We start from the raw sequence: 21,578 nt of genomic DNA, 5'->3' as shown, positions 1-21,578 counted from the left end.
TTATGAGCTACTTGTTTTACGGCTGTCTCATTCTCTCCCTTTAAAATACTGTCACGTGTTCAGAGTGCAAGGACTATATCTAGTCTTATGCCATGTAAGTGTCTGTCTGATAAATGACAAAAATACTCTATTTACAGGAGGAAAACTCAAAAATGGCAATGGAATTCTGGTAAAACTGGTTCAGCTACTTTTTCTAGGGGGTGTGGTAAGAGCCTATTGAAAAATTAAAGCCTGACCCGTCTATACTGTCTTAGAATATGGCAATGGCTTTCTATGGCATAAAATTATATAATCTTAGCAAAAATACATTTGGTGGTTTTAAAACAACTGAGGTGTGAGGGAAGAACATCGTTAAAAGAAGTCAAAGGTGCTGAGCCGTTTTCTTGAAAAACAAATAATGAAAAAGACCGCAGACAGTATACCAGAAAGCTACCATAAAATGGCAAACTTGTGTGGAAAAGATGGTAGATTTTACATTCCTTGCTCAGAATACCAATGAAGTAAATACATTAAAGAAAAGACCATGGACCTACTCTCTAAATATAACCTTTACCCCTGTAGGGTCAGTGAGTTAAGGTATTAAGATACTAGCAGTTCAAAAAAATACGACTCCTGCTTTGGCGAGTGGGTAGGTATATGACTAATACAAAGGCAGTTGAAACAAAAACATTATGAAGAGGAGCTATAAAAAGACCAAATAAGAAGAAAAGAACAAACCAGAACATTTTCTAACACTGGCTAAAATTACTTCTGCAGCACTGCTGTAGTACATATGTTAACTTCAAATCAGTTATTAACTTCTAGCTGTATTTCACTACCTTTTTCCCCACTCAGCTCCAAAGTGGGGATAATCCTTCATAATTAGAGAACATCATTAACACTAGTGTCTAAAGAACACAAAATAATTAAGAACACCATTTACTCAAAAAGCTTCTAACACTATAAATGCCTTAAACCTACAAGGTGCAGTCTCACAGCTAGTAAAATCAAGTATCACAGGAAAAAAAAAGTACAAAACAACAGCAAAAATGTTTTTCTAGGAGGGCTAGAAAAACATGGGGCTTTTCTTCCCTTCCTGTAGCCCCAAGCAACATTTGTAAACTCAGTCTACAAGAATCACACAGAAACGACGGATATTTTGGTATTTTAATTGCAGAGAGAAAGCACAGAATAAAAATGCGCTGTAAATATGTGAAAATGAAGTCCTCAGAAATACATGTACCAGAAACTTCATGTTTTGTGAAACACAAAAAAGAATCTTTGGTAACTGATTGACCACCACATTACCCATGAATTTTTTCAACACTGTCACCAGTATTTTTGTTCTGAAAATGATAATTTAGAACACCTTATGCTTCATTCAGATATTGCGAGTATCCTTCTACTGTTATCAATACTCTAGATGACTGACTGTGTAATTACTATACTGGAATGGTTATCAATTACCCCCACTGAGCTTACAGAAGTAGGAATACACTTTTTTTACTGTTCTTTGACATATTTCTTTTAACACAAAATAAACCTAGGAACAGTCATCGGACTAGCAAAGTATGAAAACAGTATTTTCGGTTCTTCAGCAAATAGCTTATCAAATAAGCGCAGTGCAGACAGCACTTGCAACAGGGCCTGTGAAATCCATAGCAAAGACAAATCACCTTCATCTTCCAAATAATACCCAGATCAGGGAACCGCACACCCCTTACTACTGTTTGCTCTGAAACAGATAGTGATGAAATTCCTGCTAAGCAGTAAAGCACCTTTCCAGAAGAATGAAGTAGCCTGTTTACAGATTAGCACACGAACTCAAAGATGATTAAAATGACATGCTCATGTTGTTTCTCAAGGAAAAAAACCTTAAAACTTTTCAACTCAGTACTCTTAAGTACATATCTTGGTACACATCAGACTGCATTAATCTTGCAATATTTTGGACACGTATAAGTACAGACAAGTGAGTTTTTTCTCTCAACCCCCCTCCCTTACAGTCAATGGAGAGAAATAAGCACTTTGAGGGCACAATTTATCCTATCCGAAAATAAGTATTTAAGACAAGTGTGACTCATCTGACCTATTTGTGTTGACTAAATGGATTCTAGACAACTAGCTCAAATATAGGCATCTACATTGTGGAGGATGTCTGAATCTGGGGAGACAAATCCTACCCATTGTGCTATCATTTTAAAACAGTACAGTCCTTATCAAGGTGACATGGGTCTGCTAAAATTCAATGGCACAGTATGGATGAACCTAGCTTCATTTCTAATCTGAACACCGTTCCAACAAATAGCAATTAGATAGAAAGCATACAGCCACTAATGTTATTTCTGTACCCTGAAAACAACCAAAGTTTGAAACAAAAGAGGAAGAGAGTAGAAATCTAATCCTGTGTTGTATAATGAACTCTGGCTATGTGGATGTACCAGATGTCATTCAACTTTACAGCACAGACTGCTACCCCAGAAGCGGAGGAATACAGCAAATGTCACAAAATGTTTTTCAAAACCATTCTCTTCACACCAATATTTGAAAATTCTCTGCTGATAATTTCTCTAACAATTTATTCCCAGATATCGCAAGAAAATGAGTTCTGTGAAGAAAATAAAAGAAGGTGCTGCATGAATAAATGACTGATTGAATCTTAGATCTACATAAAAAATACCTAGACCCTCAGATAACAAAGCATACTCCAGGGGAGTTCTCATTCAAGAAGTTTATCAAAATTTAGTGTATGTAAGATCAGAGCTTATCTCCTACCCCACTGCTTAACCTTAACTTTGATATGAACTAAGACATCTGAGTTGTCATCTTACATGTAACATTGCTTTCCTAGTGCCTACTGATTCCAAAGATTCACTCTGATTCATCAAATTATGATATGGGTGGACGGTTTGCAGCAATTTTTTTTTAGGCTATCGATTGTCTTTCACCTTTCTGAAAATCTGTAAGCCTACTACTTGCCTAATGAAAAAAACATTAATTCATTAGATATGTAGGCAAATATCTGAAAAATTATCCCAGCACTTTACACCCTATACTGACAAAAAAGATCAAACAAAATGACTGCATTTCCTATGTAAACCTGTATCGTAATGTGATGTTAAGCAACTTATCATATGGCCTATGTAGTTTCTTTTTATTTATATGAAATTAATTATTTCTAAAGATGCTCTCTCCTTGGAGCTGCCATACAATTACACTAGTATTTATACTGTGTGGCAAAGGTTGGCAAATGTTTATTTTTTAATGACAAATCACTTACGGTCTCAGAACAAAGCTATATCATGGTCACTGCACTTACAAGATACTGCACTATGGTTTCTCAACATGTCACATTAATCATGGAATCTGGCTGCTGTCTCAAGAAATGATATTTAAAGTCTTGATAACTAAGACGTTAACAACCTTTGCCACTGTGCATATTTTTATTTAAACTGTGCTCCTACCTAATCACTCTACCAATTCAGAAAAATCTTGTTGTTTTCCACCAATGTTTTCCACTTGAAAACCAATAATAACCCTCAATTCTACATCTCTTTCCTTTTGAATAAGCTTTAAAAAGCATTGAGATGTGTTGAGATCATCAACATCCCCAAACAGTAATTCTAAGAAATGTGGCATTTACCTATTTTACTCATAGGAAAACTGTGTTACCTTTAAAAATATATTCCTCAATATCTTACGCACCTAGGGCTGGAATGGGGATGTTTTATTCTCCAGGACCTACTTTAACTATATAATAATCCTTCTGCAGCTTGTCTTTTCTCAACACACCACATTTACATCATCTTTTTCCCATGCCTCTGACAGCAGATTAAAGCCTATCAAGTTTACCAGCTAAGAAATCAGTATTTTTCTTGTTTATGATTATAATGTATACCGATAATTATAAGAATCACTACTTAACAACAAACAGAGAGTGAATTACACAGAACTAACACTGTAGACTACTGTGCTTCCCACCTTCTTACCACTGTGCTGTCACGAAATAGCTGTCAGGTACGGGTATTCTTCCAGCTAATCTTTGGAGCCCTTCTCATTTCCCAGACACTTTTGACATAAAGAAACCACACATGCCTCTGACCACCAGTTCCCATCCTAAACTTTGCAGTTTGACTTCACTGTATCATGTTTTTCTTCTCAATTCTCAAATTTGCTCTTTGAAAACACTGACTTGAATTCTGATGTAAGTTAAAAATCATAACCATTTGAGCCTATATCATTGTCTCCAGCAAGCCCTGTAACTCCCATGGAGTTTACTAAAAAAGTCTCAGCAGTATTAACTTTCACTGTTTTTTTTAATATTGCTCATTGCTAGTGAAAATTATTCATTACTATAGCTGTTCGTAGCAGTTATCTTCTTTCTGGTGAATGTAAGTCTGCCAAATGTACACAACTCCAACAGCCTCTTTACAGCAATATTACAGAGACCTCTATAATCTGTATCAGTATTCTGAAACAGATCGTTAGAGCTATCCCAACAAAAACTCCACTTCAAAATGATGTTAGCACAAACTCATCTTCCATTAGCCACACCAGCAGTTTTTACCCTAATAGCCTATCACGTTCCTAACATCTTCTCTCAGCACAGAAGTTCTGTTTACTTGTACTTCCGTTAATCCTATGCTTGATAAACAGTAACTACTTTTGGTTTTCTGAATTTTCTCAAGCCACAGGACCGCTGATTCCTATTAAATGTACGGCTACAGAAAACACAGCATATCACAGCCATTTCTAAAATCGTATTACACCAGAATCACGCATTTTTAAAATCATGTTGAGGACAGGTGAGGTTACAGGGACTTTACAGTTTCTTTGGTCACTGAACTTTGTTATTTAAGGAAATTAAATATTCCCGTTATCGGGATGAAGTTATTTTGAAGCTTCAGAACAAAAAAATGCAAGCAAGTCTAGTGCATATTCAGATACTGAGTTAACTTCTGCTGCTTTGCCTACTAGTGTTTTGGCAAATTCTAAATTTCTAATCTGTAAATCACTTAAACAAAACTGAGTTGTTTTGTAGTAGTACCATCATGTCTCTACCATGTAGCTTTACCAGAATAGTTTCACCTAATACTTTTCCTGCCTCATAGCAGATGGTTGTTTAATTTGATCATTGTAGCATTCCTTAAACTGAATTCTACCTGCACTTTTTTACAGGATTTTTGAGAAGTTTATTTGGTGGAACAAAGTGGCAAAGAATTGTGCTTGCTTCTGAAGTCACAGAATGAACAGAATAAATATGAGACCATTCACCTTCTTAAAATGTCACTGTATATACATACTATGCCATTTCTGCACCACACACTTTCAGGGAAACTCAAATAATCTACTTTTTTTTAAGGACAGCGGTATTACCTCAGGTGCCTCTGTTCCTAAATTTGGTAACAGAATTAGTAATGAACATCTACATTTAAACATTAGCAGTGGTCTTAACACTATTAACCTCCCAATGAAGCAGGAAATGTGGGGCTGCTAGCATTCAAATCTGAAAATGTTGGGTACATAATAGATTTTCTGGGGTGTCCTGGTTTTGGCTGGGATAGAGTTAGTTTCCTTTCTAGTAGCTGGTATAGTGTTATGTTTTGGGTTCACTATGAGAAGAATGTTGATAACACACTGATGTTTTCAGTTGTTGCCAAGTAATGTTTAGACTAAGCCAAGGATTTTTCAGCTTCTCATGCCCAGCCAGCAAGAAGGCTGGAGGGGCACAAGAAGTTGGGAGGGGACACAGCCAGGACAGCCGACCCAAACTGGCCAAAGGGATATTCCATGCCATGTGACGTCATGTCCAGTATATAAGCTGGGGGGAGTTGGCCTGGGGGGATTGCTGCTCAGGAACTAACTGGGCATCAGTTGGCAAGCGGTGAGCAACTGCATTGTGCATCACTTGTTTTGTATATTCTAATCCTATTATTATTGTTATTATTGTCATTTTATTATTGTTGTTATTAGCATTATTAGTTTCTTCCTTTCTGTTCTACTAAACTGTTCTTATCTCAACCCATGAGTTTTACCTTCTCCCCCCCCCCCCCCGATTCTCTTCCCCATCCCACTGGGGGGGGGGGGAGTGGGTGAGTGGCTGCGTGGTGCTTAGTTACTGGCTGAGGTTAAACAATGAGATGGGGATAGATGTACTGTGGATGAAATAAAAGCCTTACCACATGTGTTAGCTTTGAATGTTATACAGGTCCATGTCTTCCCTACTAATTCCTCTCTTCTTTAAGGTTCTGCGTAGTTTGCGCTGTTGGTATTTGTAGTTCTAGTTTGATATACAGTCATCTATATATTGATATATACTAACCTGCTCCTCCCTCGGAATGAAGCTACTCTTTCAACATTACCTGTCAACAGTCGTGACAGGAGTCAGCCCATCATCCTGGGGACCGATTCCCCTCTCACCTGCATTAGTTGCACCTAGCAAAAATTCCACTCAAATTTAAAATAAGGTTCAGGCCAATTGCACACAGCCTGTGATTCCAAGGGCCCACCTGGATCTCACCTTTACCAGTGCAGCTACCCATTCTTAGTACCAGTGCAACCACCCTGACACACACAGGACGCAGGATCAGAATCCAGCAAGCAGAACCTACATTCCTAGAAATCATTCCCCAATTCAACCCAGAAGATCCCTCCACTCTAAAGAATTTCGGAGTTAATTTATAAACAAGAAATACATCTGCGCAGGCCATTTATATTCTGACAGTATACAAGCTACTAACACAATGCCTTTTTCCTCTCATCTTTAAACTGCTCAGAGACAGCCTCCTCACCCTAAAGATTTCCTTTACAGTTAATTGGTCACTAATCACCACAGATCTCCTCCTAAGCAAAGCATGAAACTTTTCAGTTGTCATGAATTAATGCTGCAGGCTAACAGCTGTCACAGCAGCTTTAAGGTTGGTTTATCAATGGTGATGCTAAAGAAAGTATAACATACTTTATGTAACTTTATAACATACATAAACATAACAGGTAATTAATCTGGAGACCCTATCCAGGATCCAAGCCAGAGGCGAGAGTGAAATCTATCTCAAAGTTGAAAATGACTGCAAAGATTACCTCTGCAAGATACAACTTGATGAAATACATACCTATTTATACTGCTGTTACAGCTGACGATAATATTTTTACAATTAATAAAACCTGGCCAAGAAATCAGTATCTAAAAAAATATACTCCATACTTTTGTAAACCCTAAGAAAAGGTCATTCCTAGATCAGACAGATCACAGTATTTACCTTTTTTGTGCTACTGTCAGATGATGGGAAGGGAAGAGAAGGAGAGACAAAAGACATCATCTGAACAGATGAGTCTCTCAACTTACACAGTAGAGAGGAAGGAGTGGAGTGGGAGAGCTCAGACTCAAGCGAATGACTCTCTGAGTTTGCATTTTTCGTGGACTTGCCCGCTGAATTGATGGAAAGAAACACAACATATGAACAAACAAAGATGAAGAGGTAGAGTGTGATCAGAGTCCTCAGCAGGCACCGGCAGCAGGAGCGGCCGCTGGGGCACGGCAAGGGTGGTGACCAGTGAGATGAAGAAGCAATGGAAGAGGAGGAGTGGTGGGTGGAACATAACCTCTCCATGTCACCCTCCTTTGTGAGAGCTGTATGAGGGTCAAGCAGATGTGAAGGAAGAAAAAGAGAAGGCCAAAAGAAAAATAACGATAATTTAATTACAAGCAACAAGAACTTATAAAATCTTTGAGCACACAAACAATGTCAATGATGTACTTTTGGGAGGCAGTGTGGGTGCCAAAGAACAGTTGTAAAGGTTGTAGCCATAAATGACTCTGTTCAGATGCCAGCGCAGATTTATCCCTCTATTCAGGACCAAGATATCCAGGGTTTTGAAAGAGCTTTTATAAAAATGTTCTTAGAAATTTAAAGATTTTTCTTCAGGGAAGTATGTTCCAAATGGATTAGTTTAAATTGGTTTCCTTCTACTGTTAAACAAAATAAAAACAACAGGTATAAAATGAAATAAATTAGCAAAATAGACGAAAATACATGCCTCCTGAATGGTGAATGTTTTGAAGTGATCTACAGATGTATTAAGTAGCACAGATTAGCCAGAATTTACCTAATCTACACTCAGCAATTTTTCCCATCGGGAATCATCATTCTTACTAGTGCTTTCATTAATTCATTTCCAGGGGCAAAAAAATATCATGAGAAACCTAGGTTTCCTGACCATGATAAATTTAACAACTCAGCTTTATAAGTCTGTGTGCACTGCTGGCAAAAATAACGATGGTATTCTACAGCATTACTGAAAAAAACCTATCAATCTCATATCAAAGAGATGCTGCCAAAGAGTTCCAGCCTCATTACTACAGGAAGGAGAAATCCCACAAGCAATCCCAGAAGAAGGCATTGCCTACAGTCCAGTTTTCAGTATGTTGTTTCCGTCCACTCCTGTCCTTATACTTAGGAGTGATCACCATCATGCAGATAAGCCCACGAGCAACGGTTAACGTCAGGAATTTATGTTAGCAAGGAACCTGAACTACAGCTTCAAGTAATTTCAGACTCAAATTCTATAATTGGCTTATTCCTTAAATTATTAAAGCTCACTGTTGTTTGTCAAGCACTTTTTCTAGTAAAAGAAGTATGTTCCAGTCCTAAAAGATGTACATGCATAAGCAAGACAGTTACAGACACTAAGATTTTCAATAAATAACAAATTAGAAGTCTGATTTTACTGTCCTCAAGTTAAAATACCTGCCTTCAGAAGTGAAAATAGGGTGAGATCCTGACATGAGAGGAGAATACTGTATGCATTCCTTGATAGATATGAGGTAAGAATATGTTCCTAAAGGCACGTTTGTGATAGCTGATATAAGACTTTTTTTAAGTGCTACCTTTCCTTAATGAATCGTAACATTTGTAATACTTTGTACAGACATCCACATGCACATACACTCCCACAGGGCACACAAAAACACAACTGTGCTGGAGATACTATATCCCACACAGCCTCACATGATTCATACAACCTTAACACAACCTTAAAGAGTCAAATCAATAAAAAGTAAGAAACCACTTGGTGCAGAGCTGAACATTTTAAATACGTGTGGGCTAGTAGTCTGCACAAAGGAAGGAACCCTGTACCTGTTTATGCAAACTATGCACAGTGTTAGAATAACAAGCAGAGGAATAAAATGCATAAATTGCACGTCTTTGTGAAGAAGAGTCATTCTCTGTGGGGTGTGGGTCATACTGCAATACTATAAAACATGTTCTAATACTACATTTCAGTTACAGAGTGGCATCCTCATTTCCCTTCTCCTTCACAGGAAGGAGAGAGCCTCTTCCCATGTTGTAGTCCATGCTGCGAAGAAAAGCAAAAAGATTTTTAAGGTCCTTTATCACCTAAGGTGGGAAACATTCCTTCTAGATCTCAAATTTGATGACAAACACCATCATGAGCATACACATAAGGACCCAGACAGTCAGTAATCTGAGAGAATTCTCTCTGCTTCCTCCAAAATGCATTCGTCCCTATCAGTATCTTATCTCCAGCTGCAGCCAGTTCCTGACAAGAGAACAGCTTTCTCACTGTTGTCATAGAAAATCTACATCCAGAAGTCAAGTTGGTGTAGGAGGAAAGTATCTTTCCTAAGTGCCTTGCTAAAGCATGAAGCTTGAGCTTATAATAGCTGTCAGGGTGGCAGGACTGCTATTCCCTGAATCATTCTAGAAATTAGACCCTAGGGGTGCTGTTAGCTTTCATTTATAATAAAACAATCTGAAAAGCAGCCTCTGGTGGAAAGACTGGAAGTGTGAGAGGAATACTAAAAAGTGAGAAACAAGCAAGCTTGCAAGCAATTAATAACAGGGAGATTATAGTTGTTTTTTAAATAAACAGAAAATGAAATCACAATACACTGGAATAAAATGTGCACCTGGTGTCTGGTGAACACGGTAGCGGTACCGCCGGTTGTTAGGCCATGGACCTGATGCTGAAACAGCTGCATCAGTGTATGAGGTTATCGCGATCATTCCAGAACGTCAGCAGTTCAAACTGTCATTCTCGGTGGGGAGAAAGCATCCCACCTTCGCACCAAAGCAGGTGAAGAGCAATACAACGCTACTCTGCCTCCTCTTCTGTAAGCACAGTTAACATCTTTCGGCTAGCTCCTCCTTCTGCAGCCTCCCGAAAATACACAACACGACACTCTCTCTGGAGTGCAGCCTCAGCTCATCTTACTGGCTCATCCAATTTATGCCCTTTGTATCGCTATCGTGTAGCAACAGGTCAGGAAACGGAAAACTTCATCTGCCAAACATTTTACATCTGTCACTAAGCTACAGCAAAGAGGAGGACACAGCTACCATCTCGTGTCTCAGACGTGTGATTACTGCAAGATCCTCTTTTCTGTTTGGGGAATAAAGTGCATCGTGGCCATCCAATCTGCTCTGAACTGTGATACTACAGAATCATATAAAAGAATTAGGCAAAAAAATTTCATTGTTTTTTTCTTATAATCGTATTCCTGAGATACAATTCTGCGCGCTAAGCTTCAGACAGAATTTTATAAAAATCCTACTGTTATAACATCATGTTAAATCATCACACAGAGGCCCTATAATTAAATTATTCATTTCACGAGGTTAGTTGCTAAACTACACATAATGGTTTGAAGGAAGAAACGCAAAGTGTTATGAATAAAGATAAATTACACTGTATTTTCCTCTGCATCAGCTGCAGATACCTGTAATTGTTCTCCAAGCCATTACTTCGCATTAACTCAAACCACTATCACTAGGTTGTTATTTAAAGTGAGCGGGTACTGGCTGTTAATGCACCCAAGACCTTGCTCAAGAAGAGGTTAAATGATTCACTGAAACTTTGAGAACAAAGTGCTGACATCAGTGACTTAATTAGCGCTAACTGCACCTCACACAGCACTGTAAGTCACAATTTACAGCTGCGCTGCTACTAGCAGACAGAAAATCTTCTCTCCACCGAGGGAACACCAACTATGCAAAAGTAGAGAAAATTACCGCAGCACAGCAGACTGGAGATACTAGCCCGTATACCAGCTGAGCTCCTCAGCCTTTCCAAAAGCAGCGTGAAGAGCAGCAGCAGAAACAAGAGGCTGGGCTCTGCCACAGGCTTGCTCTGCTTTCCTGTGCAAGCCGGAGTTAAGCTGCCATGACTTAAATGCCTGATGAACCTCATATGGAGCATAATATAAAATCTGCATTTTCAACACCACGCTCCTTGGACAGCCACTACCAGCAGACTGTGCTTTCATGTTTACGCTATCAATTCATTACCCTGGCAATACTGGTATTTTCATCAAACATGCACAGCTCCTGTTCTACCAGTCAGAAACTAAGCACTAGATATTTTTGATACAATTCTAACTAATTTATGTTTGAACCTCTTTAAATTCTACAATGTTCCCATGCTCTTCAGAGGCCAGCAAAGCTCTTTAGCAGATTTACTTTGTATTTTAGGGCACAACTTTGCTAATACACGCTTTTAACAGCGACTTAGGCATTATACTACTTCCAACATAAAGCAAAGCCCATATTACAATGGTTTCTCCACATTTTATCTCTGGCTTGCGTTTCACCTGTACGTGTAACATTGTTCTTTTTTAAAAACCCTTTGTTTTAAAACACGATGTTATTAAAGTAAGGATGAGTAACATCACAGTGTAATATTTAAAGGGGAAAAAATGGAAACAAAAACAATACCTGTGAAGTTACAGAACTAACTTTATAAAAAAATTATTGATTCTAGTTTTTTTTCAAGAATAAAAGAAGATTAAATAAGTGTATGGACAGAACAAAAGAGAAACATGAAAAAACACTGGCATCTGAACAGAATAAAAATTAAAACAGTGACATAAAACAGCAAACCCAAAACACAAATGCATGCTAAAGTACATAAACTAAGTAAGAGTTACAAAGCACTGAGTTACACATTTTTAATCTACTACTATTATTACTGGAACTAATATCTTAATTAATAAGCAGTAATTTTATTTTCTTCATTCCAAAACATCATGGCAAATGGTGTTTTGGGAAATGAAAAATCAAAGGTAAGTCTGAAACATCTCAAAAGTAATGCAGAAGAGGACAATATTTTTTAAACACGGAAAAATGGTATTCTCTCTTAAGATTCATTAGGAGTTTCTGTGTTTAATGACCTAATGAAACACATTCACGTAACTCATGTTATTGCTTCTCCAAACATTTCAAGCTCAAAATCATACCTTTCACATCCTCATCTTCAATGGTTGTATTGGAACTCTCTGTTGACTCCTGTTGGGAAGTAAATATATGCAGAATGTATAAAACAAGCCAAGCCGTATTTGCGTGCCTTTGAAAATTACAGTTAGTTACAGGTATCATGCAAACACTTGAAGCAGGGTGGGATGTAATTCACAAACAAATGGCCACACACTGATTAAGACGTTTCCACCTGAAACTGATGTCAAACATTGCCATTCTCTACAGTAGGGAACATAAATACATTTCCTGCTGTCTAATGCTTTTACTTCACAGGAATGTAATGGAAACTTTTTTCTTTAACATCCAACTGTACAAAGTCCATCTGAAACATTATATGAATTACCTCAGCCAAGTAGGAGAGCTTGCCATTTTAAGCTTAGTGATTAAACCAACTGTGCAAAATAAGTCATTCCACTCCTACTTTTGAATAGGCAGACTTCTGCATGCTACAATTTACAACTGTTTTTCTGCTCATATGACTGATGCAATGTATAATAAAACAAAGTATCCCAGTGATTTTAAGTATATTGGATCAGACTGTGTAATTTTTATACTGTTTCTGTGATCAAAAATTTTTTTTAAGGAGATGGGGAATTGATAAATAAATGACTTTGACAAACTAAGGTATGTTTGTAGTAGTATTCTTCAAACAACCGGTCATGTAGAGGAATGACTCATCTATCAGACAGTTTATACTTCAGCCACCACACTGTTAAAAAGGCAAGGACACTGTACCTCAGTCTTTCATGAATTACCAGAAACATGAAATATTATGGGCAAATTCAACAGGGCACTGTCAAACTGAATAGGTACACAGTTTTAGAAAGCTGGAAAGTTTTTAAACTTGATTTTTTTTGGTCTGTATATTTTCCTGAAAAGTAGAATCAATATATATATACTTATTGTTTTTTTCATTCACAAATCAATAGTAAAAAGGATAACTGGTCTATTTTTATCTGAGAGATAGAAGATAGGACTGGTATTGTATTCAACTCTTAAAAAGATTTTACAATTAAATCATAAAAGGTAGATTTGACAGTGCCCTTTATTCACTCTGTCCTTACAAGGCTGAGCCAAAGGAATGTTCAAAATGGTTAATGCATTACTCAGAACTTAAAAAAACAGAACGTATGTGCATCCATAAATAAAACCACATGAATTAATTCACACACACACAAAACTGAACAAGTCACCATGCTTTTCCTGAGCTGGCTGGTGTTAGACGTTTCACTCTACACAGATGTATCATGCTCTAATAACTTAAAATATTAGATAAAGTACTTATAAGTAAATAAAACCCCCACACAAATACAAGTTGTAAACACCATGCACAAGCTCACACGGCAGATGTAGCCTGTAATACTGAAGCATCCACTCCAGTTGCCATACTACAACGATCAGTCTTTCAGACAAATTTAGGAGTAACTCTCCACATGAAGTGGTTTGCTTGTTTGCTGTGACCTTTTGGGACATTGAGTATCTTAATTGCTAAGATTATATAATGAAGCCAAGTAGATGTAGTCATGCCAATATTTTATCTGGGTTTTCTGGTCTTTAGTGGACTTCAGCGATATAGATTAGACTAGTGTTCAAACACAGGCTGTTTGTTGCCTATGAGTTTAAACTCAGGGAGCTGAAAAAGTAGTAACATGAAAATAAAAGCTCTACGTTCGACAGAGGCGAGGTACATAAAGGAATGGGATATACAAGCACAATACACACCGTCAGCACTTTCATGCTTGAGAAACGTCTGCATGCGTTATTTTTTCACTCAGATTCAATCCTTCTCATATGAAATAACCACAAGTAGTTAAGACTAGATAAATGAAATGTCAATTCTTTAAGTCAACACTGTAAACAGTGAAATTTTTGTTGAAGAGTAAATTCTTTCCAGGAAACCTAGGAACATGTGTTATATGTAAATGATGATATTTCCTGGCCCTTTTCAAGTCCATGCATGAAAAAAACAAAACAAAACACATTTTAGGAATCAGCTGCCAAATGCAAACATCACAATACACAAGAAAAAGAAAAGAGCATGAAGAAAACGTATAAAAATCAAGACCTCGTTGTCACTTGAAATGTTAAAATTTTTTTGAAACTGCTCAGTGATGTTATGGAAAAAAAAACCCAAAGTCCTGTGCAAAAGACACGTCACAACGTGATGTATAAGCATGCTGAGAAACAGCAGATGGAATAAACTTAAATGACGTCTTTATCTAAGGTGACAACTGCACATAAAACTCGTCAGTATAATCTCACCACGCTCTGAGAACAGAGTTCTTTGGTTTTACTTAGACTGCAGCATTTTTGGCTGAAACGACAGACACACCACACTCCCCAAGCCTGGCTGCACAGGGTACTGAACTCTGCCAATTGCTTCAGAAGCTCAGCAATCAGCAGGACACGTGTAGCAGATGAACACACATGAAAACAGGCTCAAGAGACACCAGGTGGAACAAATGTAGGAATGAGATTTTCCTTGATAAATTCCTGGAATGGCCCTATTCTGCTGTGGAAGAGTGGATGAAATGTGTGGTGTGGAAAAGCAAAATGGAGTTGATTCTTTCTGAATACCTTATTTCCATCAGGGTTGTGGATTACTGTAGTTTGGGGCTCCTGAGCGAGAACAAAATAAAGAGAAAAACAGTTCCCATTGGTAAATACGTTCTCATTAGTGTGAGGGAGTGCAAGAAGAGCCAGCTCACAAATGCTGAACACTGACAAGAGCTAAAACAAATGTTAACTGTTGCCAGAGGGTGAAACTGGATGTCTCAAATACAGATTTCCTTAACAGCAAGCCAGCAAAAAAGACCACCTCACTTAATGCAGCAGCATGCAGAGACCTTATTCATGACCAATGTGTACAGGGCTTTGAAGCTCTGGAGACCTACAGAGGCTCTCTTTTGCACAAGGGCATACTAAATGTGTTGCGTGTTTTCCTGTCCAAGCCAGGCCAGACAAGAAGGCCAGAAAACACATCTTTTCTTTAAGCACGTTTGCTTGTATTAGGACTAAGTGATCAAATCAAATACAGATGAATCGGTAAGGATTAAGGACAAGATAACTAGCTCTAAACGCTACCATGTTTTGGAAGACGTAGGTTACTACCAATTGCTGCCCTGGCAGAGCAGCATAAAAGCAAGCGAAAGCGATCTTTGTGTCATTTTAAAGTGTAATTTCCCCAAATCCTCTTCCCTTAAAAAAAAAAAGACTGAAATGGCAGTTAGCCAGCATACTTTCAGCAAGGACTATTGTGCATGGCTATGTCTGGGAACAGACTGCCATATACTCAAGCATGAAAGCCGTCAACTGGTCCTTAGAAATTACATAGCAATGTATGCTTCAGTGCCAGTTGCACAAAAAAACTCAAGAGGAAAAATCTCTCCCAATGTGTGTGAATTATCCGCATTTTCAAAGCTATATATGCAGGCATAGCAGAAACAATACTTCACAAAATTAGGTACTTATGCACTGGCATTTATGTTTGTCAGCCCTCTGATACATGTATGCCTAAGGAATAGGAGCTACTAATAAAAGCAAGACTGCAATAGAAACATTCATGAACAGCACGCCAATTAGTAATATGTTCCTAACAGACCTTATTAATGAGTAATGTCTCCTGCAGATTTAAATGTAAGAGAAACAAGCAAAAATGCTTAGCACTAGATGCCTCTTGATCCCCGAGAAGACTTGCAAAGTCCTGCTGAGTTTTAGGAAATATGGAATGAAAATCTGAATAAGGTCTATTTTATGGTAGCCTAGCAATAATCCTGTTAGCTCTCCTCGACATCAATACTTATACTAAGACAGAGCAGAGAAAATAATAGAGCTGCCTTTTTTTTTTTTTCTTTTTTGTGCAAAAGGTTAGCATTAAAAAGATGGAAACAGTCATCAGGCAAAGAGCTAAGAGCAACATAAAGCGCATTCTATTCACTTTCTGGCACAGCATGCAAAAAATTCAACTACAGTTACAAAGGCTATGACTCTACCGCATCCAGCTTCCATGTAACTTTTTATATGAATAAACACGCTCTAATGGACTTCCTCACAAAAAAAAAGAAAGCATAATTCAAACAAAAAGTTTTTCCAAAACCTGTTTTTAGAAAGCAAACAGAGTAAATGCATGAAAAAGCAAAAAAGAAGGAAGAACAAACAGAAGACAGTCAAAAACTTCAAGATAGCATGAGAAGGAAGATTCCAGGTATACCAGCGCTGGGGTAGGAATATTTTCCTTGGGGCTGGTTACCACGTTCGTTTTGTTGTTTATCTGTAGGTATGCAGAAAATAGAAACAGACAGGCCTTAGAACTCGCGGTAGGCACCGTATCTATATCTCTCTGTATAGAACATCTATATACAGATATAGATATCTATATATAGATATAGATATGGAAATAAAGAATCACAGAAAGATGAACTTATGAACTTGAAAGAACACTAACAATAGGTCCGATAGCTAGCTTAGCTGCAACTCCTCCAAACATGCTAGCTACGGGCTTTCAGATGCACTATATGAAGGTCTATGTAAGGTATAGATGACTTCAGCTGTGACACTTAAAAAGAACAGAGCGCCTTTATGTAGCAGCTAATCACATATAAGAAAAATAAAGAATTAATATGGGTTTGAAGAAAGTCCTAAATAGCCATTACGATTTCTTGACAGGAGACAGTATTATTAATATGTGATTATTCATAGCTCTCCAGAAATCTACAGATTTGTTCTACTGGCTTCTGGGAACAGATTTGAATAAATATAACTTGATTCCAGATCTGAATAAATACAACTGATGCTCGAAAGAGACTGGTGCCCCTTTAGCTTTTTTGGTGTTATTTTAGACAAAAATAATTGGCAGCTGTGATTTTTTGCACTCTCAAGAATCCTGCAGTAACTGTGTATCAGCCTTTCAATTTTGGTACTATAACTTGAAAATGTAACATTTCACACTTTAGTTATCTGTAGTCTTACACCACAAATCAGTACGTATCTGCTTAGCTTTACATGTAGGTCATCACGTTAATTCTTAAGCTTAGAATAGTATTACACCTTCGCAAGACTTTTGGCTTTTACTTATACAAAATTTCAACTCAAATTAAACTGTTTAGCAATAAGTTTAAAGGTATCTGATTCTTTAAATCCATTTTTAAGATTCAGCTTTCATAAATACTGTGGTATGAAAAGAACAGAAATACTGAAAATAATGTACCGAGCCACTTTTTACATGCACTAAGAAGCAAGATTAAAGTATAGTAAAACTAGTTTGAAATATGTAAATTTTTTTTAACATTAATTAAGAAAAAGATATGAAGTACATTTTGGTCATGTCTAATTTTACAAGAGCAGTCCAAAGCGGCATGCAGAACTGGGTGTACAGATATATATTGCCTGGAAAGACTTTGATACAAAACAAAACAAAACAAAAATGTTCTATTGAAGCTTCTAGTCACAGTACTTAATAATAAATGTGCAAAATGAAGGAAAAAAAGTCCAAAATCATTTCATTAATGGATTTTTGTAAAAATGTAATGAACTTCTTCATTTAAATAAAACAAACTCTAGCTATTTTGGGGTCAAAACGTGGTATTTTTTCTTCTAAAAGAAAACCTTTCTAAACCAATTAGAAAATGGCGATATGCTAAGTAACATATATGAAAAGGCATAAAGAAAGAGGAAGTCCAAGAATAGTGGACCAAAGTGAGCTCTGTATGAAACATCTGACTTCTGATTTAAACTTCCCGATGACTCTGTAGTCTCAGATGAAGTATTCAGCTTCTCAGCATGCAGGCTAACATTTAAGTTTTGTCTGTGCCAAGGGCTCTGCTAAATTTGAGCCTTCAGAAGTTAGCACCACTGAGGAAAAATCACTGAACTTCAGGTCCTCAGCAGTTTTTGATGCTTATTTTAGCTTGGTACAGGTGTGGCGGCTGACTTGTTGATTGCAGGCATTAACCCTGCAGCTGAACTGAATCTTACTTAGGATATGTCTAGATTATGGAAATGTCAATAGGATTTGCATTAATTAATTACAGATTGCAAATTTCCTTATCTTAACCAGCTTTTAACTGGCTTTGAAGAACATAAAGCAGTCTCTTTAGTTAATGTCAGGGAACACTATTTTGACACTAAATGTTATTTAGTAGTATTTGTGATAGGAACCATTCTCCCATATAGAATAAATATAATTTTCTCTTATTTAAAATCAAAGTTCACAGTGCTTTACAGCAGGAGCATGAAAAACTTTTTTTTAACAATGATCTTTCTACAGAAATTGTCATTAAGAGAAAATATGGGTCATTATCGAGTTCCAAGTGTTTAGTTTATGCCCCAACCTGGCCTAGTTATTGTCAAATAAATTTCATTTATCTATTCACAATTACAGCCATAAGTTGCAGGGGTGTCTGAACTCAAGGCAGTGAGAGAATAAATACTTCTGTGCATACAGTCATTCATGGGGAGACATAAGTATTAGCACATATTTTATGTATCAACTAACTTCATTTGATATTTATGGGACTGTGAGATGGGCAAAACCTGAACTCCTTACTCAGGAAAAAACTTTTAAAAAACCCCAACCACTTTAGTAAATGAAAGTTCTACAGGAGAATTGTGAAATAGTGTGAACACATACAACGCTGCTTGACGGCATACCACATCTTCCAAAACAAGAGAAAAAACACATTATCAAGTTGTAGAACTGCAAGTTCACATTTTTATGACTGTAGTCATCAAGAGACTACAAATAAAAAGGCCCTAGCAAAAGGCAGATAGACATAAAGAAAAAACAGGAGGAAAGAAATTATGATTTCACCAGATTTCATACAGTCCTATTCAGTAGTAGCTTAATGCAAAAAATAAAGTGATATGCCAAACGAATGCTTGTTGTTCAATACATAATGAAAACAGGTTAATCAAATTTCAATTCCAATTTTGCCTGAGTAAGGAGAGCAGGCTTGGGTCCATACTCCCTTGGTGAAAGTCCTATAAAAATAAACAATATCCATTACAGCTACTGCTGAAAACTGCAGGAAATATATTCAAAACTTCTCAGTAAGACATCGAGAATACAACATTCATTAGTAAAAGCAGAAAGAGATAATGTAATTCAAAATACAGTTATTTCTTCTGTGTAAACAGAACTTGGTAAAACCCTCTGAAAGTTAAGAGAGAAAACAGCAATAAGCCTGTACAACTTCTCTCTCTCGTAGAACACATACGTGTGCTTTTATTAATGTATGAACACACATGGTGTATTTTGCATATATTTTTAACAGCAAAGGGAAATGATCCCAAAAGGAGTAAAATATTTTCATATGAATCAGTTATTCTAAAGTTGAATTGTGCTTAAGTGGTGACCTTCTATTTGTTGCAAAGAAGGAAAACTTTTATACTAATACATCTCTTGTCAAAAGCCACTCTCTTAGGTCTGACAGTAGTGCAAGACAGACACACACAAACGCTCCGAACAGCTGGGCATGACTGTAGAATCATTATTGGTCTTTCTTCAATATATTATAAAAATATTTTAGGAAACAAAACCTGCATCTTGGGACTTAATCTTTCACGTGGTACTTCTGTAACAAAAAGCTAAAGCACCCGTCACACTGGGGACACTAGAAATATCCCCACAGTACCTTTCCGGTGACCCTCATTTGGACACTGCAACCACTGATCCTCTGTCACTGAAATCTATGCTCACCCAAGATCAGACTATTTACCTGTATAACTACATGTCTGCTCAGACCTGACCAGCAGTTTTTGCTTTTCAAGGAGGGTTGTACTTCCCAGTGAAAGCTGTGGCTGAGGGCTATTTGCCTTCTCTCTTACCGGCAGCAGCAACAGAAGCTGGCTGGGACATCACAGCTGGTCATCATGAACATCTCAAAAGTCAGATTCAAAACCATAATAAACAGGAATAGAGTAAGTTGCTGTGTGGGATCACAGAGGCCAAATGAACGCAAGACTGTAGAGTAGGTTGAGGAGGAAGAAAACCTATTGAGACCGACTGCCAGTTTGGGACATCTTGTGACAAAGCCCTGAGCTGTGAAGGAAGTTAGCTGGGAAACTGTAGTATGGAAAGGCTGTGAAATTGCTTTTTTTACTCCTGAGCATTTAGCATGGCATCTTGGTCTACAGTGGCTCAATTAAAGCGATACTATTTCACTGTGCAATGTGGTTTGTGTTACATTTTATGGTATTAATGCTATTAGTTTTTAAAATAAGGAGGTTTTAAAAATTAATAGAAGGCTGTTATAAGATTACTATTTTGTTACTATTTTTATTTACTAAGGACAGCTGCATTGGCCAATGTTACATCTACTTTTTTGTTTTCATATGTCCCCAGGTTAAAAAAAAAAAAACAAAAAAAAAAACTTGCTTGAAAGAACTGCAGAACAATTCACTGTGGATGGCATGTAGCAACTGCAGGCTTAAAATTCACAAGGTTGTACTTTAAAGTCTTGCAGCTTCTCACAGTATGTTAACAAAACTAAATGCAACTGTTTGATTTCTGAGTGTGAACGTTTCACAGGAGGAAAAAAAAAATAAAAAAAAATCTGTCGATAAAGATCCTCACCATCATCTGAACACTCGAACTGGACTTCCTTTTCTGAATTGACCAGTCAGAGAGAAAGGAAAAGAAGAAAATGTGACTGGTTGGATTTGAAGTATCAATGCATGGAGTACAGTATATTTCCGTTTTGGTTTTTTGTTTGTTTGTTTGTTTATTTTTTTAAGAAAAAGACAGCTTAAGCTGTAGGAAGGGTGGAAAAATGCTATGGAGTATATAGTATCTCAGTAACGGAAATGACAAAACCAGACTTCCCCAGATGTAAATTTACTCCCTTTGCTCCACATGACCATGCAGACAAACAGCAGACACATCAAATGTGCTGAAAACCAAAGTATCAAATCCCAACAAGTGTAATTTAGGCAAAATTTTGGCAACAATTGTTTCCAATATTATAATCAAAACTGAGATATAACAAATACCATCGTAGACCTGTAGGAGGAATGATATTTAAAAAAGGAGAAGCTGGTCAGATAGAGTACGTAAAATTTATGTATTCCATAACGAAATATGTTAAGGGTTTTCCACAGGAATGATAGAATAGTACTAAATGTGTGCTTCTCCATATAACTAGGCTATCTACCACTTGGCAGCACGAAGCATTGAAATTGTAGCGTACTCACTTCATTTTAAGTCAGTCTCATGATTTTTTTCATAGGAAAAGTGTGCATATGTGGGAGAACAGGAACAAACATACTATGAATCTGGTATTTAAGTATACAATGTTTTGTTAAAGTAAAAAGTTAAGATTAAATAGA

General features: G+C 37.1%; 1 protein-coding gene across 35 annotated transcripts in view; it reads right to left on the bottom strand.

Moving 5' to 3' along the window:
• CAMK2D (calcium/calmodulin dependent protein kinase II delta) overlaps positions 1 to 21,578 on the bottom strand; it is a 162,441-nt gene that overhangs the window by 14,091 nt on the left and 126,772 nt on the right. For 8 of the 35 annotated variants that reach the window (XM_069810081.1, XM_069810156.1, XM_069809929.1 and 5 more), the window contains 5 exons: positions 20,827 to 20,859; positions 16,465 to 16,524; positions 14,832 to 14,873; positions 12,236 to 12,284; positions 7,325 to 7,408 (listed from right to left, as the gene is read on the bottom strand). In XM_069810081.1, coding sequence (XP_069666182.1) covers positions 7,325 to 7,408; positions 12,236 to 12,284; positions 14,832 to 14,873; positions 16,465 to 16,524; positions 20,827 to 20,859 — 268 coding nt within the window. The remainder of the gene's footprint in view (positions 1 to 7,324; positions 7,409 to 12,235; positions 12,285 to 14,831; positions 14,874 to 16,464; positions 16,525 to 20,826; positions 20,860 to 21,578) is intronic. The other 27 variants (XM_069811105.1, XM_069810944.1, XM_069810863.1 and 24 more) reach the window with 11 other exon arrangements.

This window comes from Haliaeetus albicilla, chromosome 1, assembly GCF_947461875.1.
Source record: "Haliaeetus albicilla chromosome 1, bHalAlb1.1, whole genome shotgun sequence".
Classification (NCBI taxonomy): domain Eukaryota; kingdom Metazoa; phylum Chordata; class Aves; order Accipitriformes; family Accipitridae; genus Haliaeetus; species Haliaeetus albicilla.
This window is presented reverse-complemented; position numbering and strand designations above follow the sequence as displayed.